This window comes from Petaurus breviceps, unplaced genomic scaffold, assembly GCF_028583685.1.
Source record: "Petaurus breviceps papuanus isolate PSGF00001 unplaced genomic scaffold, PetGlider_PUasm1.0 90994, whole genome shotgun sequence".
NCBI classification, from domain to species: Eukaryota; Metazoa; Chordata; class Mammalia; order Diprotodontia; family Petauridae; genus Petaurus; species Petaurus breviceps.
The window spans coordinates 139,477-147,523 of record NW_027187393.1 but is presented as its reverse complement, the minus strand read 5'-3'; the positions used below and the strand labels follow the sequence as shown (position 1 = coordinate 147,523).

The window sequence follows — 8,047 nt, the reverse complement described above, 5'->3', positions numbered from 1 at the left end:
TCCAGTGTTGAGATAGACTTGGAGATCGAATCCCGGGCTCAGACACTTAGCAACCACCCAGAAACACCTGGCTGTGTAGCCTTGAGCAAGTTACTTAACCCTGATTGCTTAAAAAAAAAAAAAAAAGAAAGCTATTGTTAAAAAGAAATATGTTAAAAGATACCCCCTGTGTTCTGCCCACTTGAAGGTAGAACTAGTTTTCATGATCAGTCTAATGTTGTAGAATCTTTAATATCTGTGAAGTTTTTCCCAAGAACTGAAAGAGAAGCTCCTTTGTGGCAGGCCATCAGATTGCATATATTTGCCTTAGCACCAAGACCATCATGTCCTCTGAGTACATAATATAAAATAACTAGAGGAAAGAAGGGAGGGAAGGGGAGCTCACTGATAGAAGCATTTATTAATCTACCCATCTCCCCTTTCCTTTCCTCTTCTCCCTATTTCTTAGTTTAACCGTCGTCATCACTGCCGTCGCTGTGGCAGGTTGGTGTGCGGCTCTTGCTCCACTAAGAAAATGGTCGTAGAGGGCAGCAGAGAGAACCCAGCTCGGGTGTGTGACCAGTGCTTCAGCCATTCCAACAAACAGTGAGTAAGGGTCTGGGCAGCACGGGCTCTTTTCCTTCCCCTAAGCCTTCAGGTCTCCAAAAGCCTACTTCTCTGACATTAGCCCTCCTCAAACAAACTTGCAGTAACTTCTGGAGCAAGGTGTTTGTAGACTCCTAGGAGAGCAAGCTGTCTATATGTAGAGCTAATCCTTTCCAGGAATGATGAGAAGAAATATGTGTTCAAAGTTCCTGTCATGGATTCCTTAGTGGCAGGGATTTATTTCTTCATTCTGACTCCAAAAGTCTGTTTAGTGTCTGCACTTAATGAAGCGACTTAACTCCTTATCCACTTGAAACAGTCTCTGCTTCATGTATTTCACCTGAATGAAAAGTACAGCTAGCTCATTGATGCTTTACTAAATGTTTTTTAAATTGAATTAAATGTTTCCTATCCCAGTTGGGCACCATGTAAAACCCAATTAGATAATATATGAAACTCACTTTGTAAACCCTTTGAAAAAACTTTGTAAACAATATGCAAACATCAGCATTTTGAATTAATGTAACCTTACCTATGCTGACAACTATGATTAGTAACCCATAATTTTTAGATCAACAGACATGCCAGTCAGACTTTCCTAATAAATCTTCCATTTGGCCTCATACTTCAAAAAATCATGAGAACCTCCAGAGTTCTATATTCATGGTAGCAGGGACTAAGTCCATGTCTCTGGCTTTAGTTCTTCATTGAAATAGGTAGTCTCTGGACAGTGTTGGGAATTCTTTCATCAAAATAATGACTAGTAACTCTTCAACTGTCAGAGAGACAATACATAGATGGGAAATTGCTCTGAGTTTAGAGTCAGAGCATAGGTTCAAATCCTGTCTAGTATTTATTGTCTGTATGACCATGGGCAACCCAGTTAACTTCCCTGGGCCTCAGTCTGTACGATGAGAGTTGGACTAGATGGCCTCTGTAGTACCTTCTAGCTTGAGATCTGTGATCCTATAATCCTTTGAACTATGAAATATGTGATAGGCATTTAATTTTTCTGTTTCTGTTTCCAGTTTACCAGAGGAGAGTTTAGGACATTCAGAAGGTGAGCCTGAAAGATACTCCAATATGCTTATACTGGTTTTTAAATTCAAGTTCCCCGTATGTTTAGGGCTTATTGCAATGAAGACCCCATCCAATGTGCCTATCAAGGACATTCTTTTACTACTGCTCTCATTTATTTAATCCCAAAGCCCTCTCCATGTGCATCTGTCTCTTAATTCAGCAGGTCATTCCTAGGGTATTTAAAGATTGCCACCTTCACATGGAAAGCAGGCTACTTCTTAGTTTTGTAGTCCACAGAAGAGATGAGCTAAAAACCTACCCAAATTCCTGTTTGAGGTTGTACAATTTTAAGTTCCAGTCTTAAGTTCCTACAAATCAAAGTTAAATGGCTATGGGGGAACAAATATTTATGTATATGATCTGTATCTGAGCAGATGCAGAGAATTGAATTCCTTATTATTTACTACTGTCTATGAAGCTGCAAAGTTCTCTGTACTACATTGTAGATGTTTCCCCAATTGTATCTGTCTTTTTTTTTTTTTTTAAGCAATTGGTGTTAAGTAACTTGCTCAAGGTTACACGGCCAGGTGTTTCTGGGTGTGTGCTAAGTGTCTGAGCCCGGGATTCGATCTCCAGGTCAGTCTGACACTGGAGCCGGTGTTCTTACTCGCTGTGCTACCTGTTCTCCCCTGTATCTGTCTTACAAGAGATACTATTCCCTTCAGAATTCTCCCAAAGGAAAGGATGTCTGCCCTGTTACTTACTGTCAGGAATGACCACCATTGACTTCTGGGGGTGCCCTGACTGACTAATGAATGCATGGCAATTCTGTTCTTAGCTTCAGACAGCCCCTCAAGTGAAAGCTTCCCATACTTGACTATGGTACGAGTCCCCAAAGCAACTCAGCTGGAGTGGACTCTAGATCTGAATGAGGAAGAAAATAATCTGGTCCGGAGTGAGTTTTACTATGAACAGGTAATGGCAAGGGGTGGGTGACAACTGGCCATCAGTCCCTAGAAGAAAACATAACGTCAACTAGAGAGAGTTTTGTACAGTGGACGTTGGATCCCCTAGATTTATTTTAGCTCCACTGTTGCTTTACAAGAGAATTTTTTCCCCAAGTTCCTTCTTCTCTACTTCACTTGGCCCATTTGTAAAATGGAAATAAGTCCTCTCTCTTGGCAGCACTTGAAAAATGTTTCATTTGGACGCTGTTTTTTTTTTTCCTTTTCACCTGGCTAGGCCCCCAGTGCCTCCTTGTGCATTGCCATCCTGAACCTGCATCGTGACAGCATTGCCTGTGGCCATCAGTTGATTGATCACTGCTGCCGACTGTCCCGAGGCCTGACCATCCCTGAGGTGGATGCCGGACTACTCATAGATATCATGAAGCAGCTGCTCTTCAGTGCCAAGATGATGTTTGTTAAAGCTGGCCAAAGCCAAGACTTAGCACTGTGTGACAGGTAACCTTGCCCTGTTCTCCCGGAGGGTTTCCTTCTATGTCTTCCACTCCTAGTTATCCAGACACACCCTTCTTCAAACAGATAGGGTTGGACAGGAAGTCAGCCTAATCTAATCAGTTCATGTTAATGAGTTAATTGCTAAATCCTATGTGATTTCACTTCACTCTGTTTTAAAATCAGTATCTATATTCCCATACTTGAGTCCCTGGGGATAAAATTTGTATCAATGAGACTAGAATAGGAAGAAAATACAAACCTTGATTTTGGAGTGTAATCAGTATTCAGTATCTAATGCTTTCTAGTGCCACAGAAAATTCACTAAGTCTTGTCTTTTGCTGAAAGCTAAGACCAAGTGACATTAATCTTGTACATAGGTATGGTAAACAATGAGTTATGTCATTTTGTGGATGGAGCGCTGGCATCAAATATGTCAGGTTGTAAACCTACTTTTGTCAGAGACGTTACCTGCTCTGTACTTTAAATTATAAAGACAGTGTGGTGTGGTAGAAAAAGTGCTGCTTTTGGATTTAGGAGAAACCTGAGTTCAGATTCCACCTCTGACTCTGACCAGCCATATGACCATGGGCAAGTCAGTTTATCTGTAAAATAGAGGTTATAATACCTGTAGCACCCACCTCACAGAGTTGTCATGAGGATCAATGGAGCAATGTACAGGGCTTTGTAAAATCAGTTTCTTTATAAACAACAACAATTATTAGAATTCCTACCTACAAACTAAAAGCAAACCAGAAACTAATTTTATAGTTCCACCTACTTGGCCCAGAGCATTATTCAGTTGTAGATTCAGTGCTGGAGATACATGAAGACTTAAAGCCATCTAGAGTGACCACAGGTAGCTGAAATGTGGTCCCAGATTGAAAACAAGGAGACTATTTCTTGAAATAAGATTCTCACCATTGACTTAGTATTTTTAACTCACTTTATGATTTCAGGCAAGTCATTTGGGCCTCAGTTTCCTAATCTTAGATCCATTCTGGTGTGAAAATACTCTGAATTTTTGAAGAGATAGCTATCAGTTCCTCTAGAATAAACCATAACAACCTTTTTCTCACTTAATAAAAAATATGTGGAGTGGTGATTATGAAGTACTTTGTGCTCATATATAGCCCTTTTTATCCAGGCAAAAGTGTCACAGTGCAGCCTCACAATAATTCAGAATCCTTTTCCAGGGAAATCAATGAGCAAATAAGATTATATACTAATACAGGCCATAGTCTACTGCCAGGAATTATAGGTTCCACCCAACTGGAATCATGAGTCAAGGACTCCACTGGCAGAATGGATCAGAAAGGACATGTCCAGAAGTATCAGACAGAGCAGGATGTACCTTTGGGCTCTTTGCTTTCTTGCCTGTCTGTCAGGGATGGGGCCCAAGCAAAAACTTGTAGGCTTGAATATGTGTCTGCAAACTAGTCAAGGCAACAGAACCTAGAGGCCCAGGAAAGAACTTTTATAGTTGAGCCAAGCAGGGAGATGAGAATCTAAATAAAAAAGTAGGGAGATTCTGAAAAGAACTGGGAAATTAGTGTTGTTATCATCTGGGTACTAGTCTGAAATAGAATCCAAACTGATCATGATTCCAGTGAGGTCCTCACTGAAGCAAGCAGATCAGCAGAGAGCACATAGACCCCACCTTCTACATAAAGCCTTTCTCAGTCCTCTTAATGTTAGTACCTTCCCTCTAAGATGTTCTCTAGCTTTCCCAGTATATATCTTGTTTGCACAGAGCTGTTTTCAGGTGTGAGCTTCTTGAGGAAAGGGACTGCCTTTTGCCTTTCTCTGTATCCCTAGTGCTTCGCACAGTGCCTGGCATAGTAAATGTTTAATAAGTGCTAGTTAACAGACTGACCTAAAATGAAAAACCTGGGACTATCTGTTGCAAAGGCTTTGCTTCATGGTCCTAGTGACCATAGCAGAAAATTAAAGCAGGAGTTCAAACAACAGTTACTTTAGGGGGAGTTCTGTGGGAGATTCATTTCCATGCCCCTTTCTTCCTAATAGCTACATCAGCAAGGTGGATGTACTGAATATTTTAGTTGCTGCTGCCTATCGACATGTACCATCTCTGGATCAAATCCTGCAGCCAGCTGCAGTAACAAGACTAAGGAACCAACTTTTAGAAGCTGAATATTATCAGCTGGGTGTTGAGGTAAGAGAGGAACACAGACTGCATCTAACTCATGAGAATGAATTACCTTTTGCTAGTCTCAAAAATCACTCTTCTCAGTGTTTCATGGGAGTAGGGAGGTATCCTGAGCAGAGCCAGTAGCCAAATTGGAGTGGTGGAATATATGTTTTTAGTTTATATTTATCTGTAGGTAAAATTGTCAATGTCACAACAAACCAGAACCAAAACCACAACTCAACAGGAGAAAACATCCCATTTAAAATGAGACCAGAATAAATTAAATCATGTCTGGATCCATAGTTACAAATGGTATCATAAAGAATCTCAATTTCACCAATGACAATTTTTCTACTAGCACTTCCTAGGGCCAGCTACTTTAAGTTAGTCTACTGCCAAAGACTTAAAGTGACACTCTTGTTTTCTCAGTCTCCTCTCCTAGGGTTCATGAGGATCTTATATTCCTCACATAATGACTAAAAATAATTCTTTCCAGTGATCCTTCAGGGACAGAATTTTGGTAGACTCTCTTCAAGTAATTCCATGTTGTTACCTATTACTGAATTTTTCATATCCTAAAGAATAACCACACAGTTTATCATGTCCTTATCTCAGTGAAATAAAAAAACCTCCCTCAAACCTCTTTCCAAAACTCCAGAACTTTGAATTTCAAACCCTCCATTCACAGTCAGTGCAAAGAGATTTTAACTTTCCGCACATTCTTCTGTCATCCATAGTTGCTTAAACTTTCTTCTTTCCTTTCTTTTTATATCCTTCCAGTGGACTTTGATTAAAGCCCTTCAAAACTGCCCCTTTCTTTTTTCTTTCATTCTTACCTAACACTTCTCTTACATAATTCTACTTAATTCCTCTAATCTTTATTTCTCAGTCATATCCCAGGCTATCTATAGAACCTATCTTTATTTCATTGGATTTAGCACAAGTTTTTATTATACAATGCCAATTAATTGTAGTACTATTTACATTTTGGGGTTCTTAAGAGTTTGCAAATACATATTCCATTCCATTTTCTTTTAGGTGATTTTAATTCTAGTTTACCTATATAATTACATTCTGTTATATCCTTCACAGAAGAAAATATAGTGGTAACAACAAAACATTTTCCCAAATTAAATTTTACTTCTTTTTAAGTTGCTTCGTGATTTAGATAAGTTTCTCTCTTTTCATGGTCAAAAAAAGTATTTAATAATAACCAATTCTTAAATATCAGATAAATTTAAATTGTAAACTCATTTTTTTTTTCTTCACTTTGGAACTTCACTCTCAAATTAACTTGGGTTCCCTTTGTTTTCCTTTCTCTCTAGTCAGTGAAATAATCTCCTTTCTTTGCACTGAAACAATGAATTTGTCAACTCTCCAGGGAAAAAATGATAAATGGTCTAGGTGCTGTTTCTATGTAACTTTCAGAGTTTTGTTCTCATTTTTCCTTAAATTCTATAGAGTGGGACCCCAAAACTCACTTAGATATTTCAGCATTTATAAAAAATATTCAGACCACAGTTTGGAAATTCACAGGAGAGAACTTAGATTTCAGTCACAAATTTAGTCTCTAATTAGTTTACAGTGTCTAAATTTCTGCTGACTCTCTTATCAGTATTTTCTCATCTGCCTCAACAACTTGGCCAGAGTTAGAAATGCAGAGAAAGACTTTCTTTTAAAGATTTAGAAAGTCCCACAGAAAAATTTTCATTCTTTACATCCTTTTTCCTTTGACTGATTAGACCAAAGGAAAAAGTCAGTTGGATTTTACCAAGACACAAAATACAGACAATAATTACATACTTGACATTAAATACAAACGCTTATATTGAAGCAAAGACAAAACAGAAGCACTTTCTGGTGAAATTTTTTTTCCAGTTCATCCAGAGAATCCATTTTCTAACCCAGAACCAAACTAAACCACTAGTTTGATCAGAAAGGAGTGAGGGGATAGGGTTGGGATGTGGATTGTGGATTTGTGGGTTGGGGCAGTATGGCCAATCCTCACCTGCCTAAGTACAAATACTTATCAGATTCTCATCACCAACCCATAACATCTATCCTAAGAAAAAATGCCTTCTGGCATTCCCAAGTTGTGACCCTTAGAATTCCACTAGTCTGCCTAAGAATCTCATTGCCTGCCATCATTTACTTGTGGGTAAAATTGTTGGTGCCTCAGCAAACTAGAATCAAACCCATTACCATAAGTTTAGGAACCAACAAGGGTTTATTGAGTTTGCCAGCAAAGGAGCCCCAGCCACGAACAAAACAAAATTTATATAGGCTGTGATTTAAGTAGGAGGTAAATTGGGTATAGCATACCTTAGGATTTGATAGGACCTATTGCTGGGCTAGCAATAGAAAAGGCTCTTCTTCAAGTTAGCTATATCTTGTAACCCTACCCCAACAGACAGGACTGTCCTTACCATTGCAGCAGTAAAGTCACATATGGGGCAGAAGTGTGGGGGTTACCATACAAGCAAGGATCAGGGGCAAGATAAAGGCACTGAAGACAAAATGGAGTTGCTCTGGCTTTCTTGGCTACCCACACCTTAGATGAATCATTTTTGCCTCCAGGTGTCCACAAAAACTGGACTGGATCTCACTGGTGCATGGCATGCTTGGGGTATGGCCTGCCTCAAAGCTGGGAACCTGACAGCAGCACGTGAGAAGTTCAGTAGATGTCTCAAGCCACCCCTTGACCTCAATCAGCTAACTCATGGCTCAAGGCTGGTACAGGATGTAATTGAGTACCTAGAGTCCACAGTAAAACCTATCTTGTCAGTGGTAAGAGAACAGTAAGCATTTCAAAAAAGGAGACATTGTTGTGATG

The 8,047-nt window shown here is 39.4% G+C and overlaps 1 protein-coding gene across 9 annotated transcripts in view; it reads left to right on the top strand.

Annotated features, from left to right (window-relative positions):
* Nucleotides 1–8,047, top strand: part of ZFYVE26 (zinc finger FYVE-type containing 26) — a 79,870-nt gene that overhangs the window by 55,631 nt on the left and 16,192 nt on the right. For 8 of the 9 annotated variants that reach the window (XM_069077785.1, XM_069077782.1, XM_069077787.1 and 5 more), the window contains 6 exons: nucleotides 449–585; nucleotides 1,614–1,645; nucleotides 2,444–2,580; nucleotides 2,848–3,068; nucleotides 5,091–5,238; nucleotides 7,792–8,001. In XM_069077785.1, the coding sequence (XP_068933886.1) occupies nucleotides 449–585; nucleotides 1,614–1,645; nucleotides 2,444–2,580; nucleotides 2,848–3,068; nucleotides 5,091–5,238; nucleotides 7,792–8,001 (885 nt within the window). The remainder of the gene's footprint in view (nucleotides 1–448; nucleotides 586–1,613; nucleotides 1,646–2,443; nucleotides 2,581–2,847; nucleotides 3,069–5,090; nucleotides 5,239–7,791; nucleotides 8,002–8,047) is intronic. The other variant, XM_069077788.1, reaches the window with a different exon arrangement.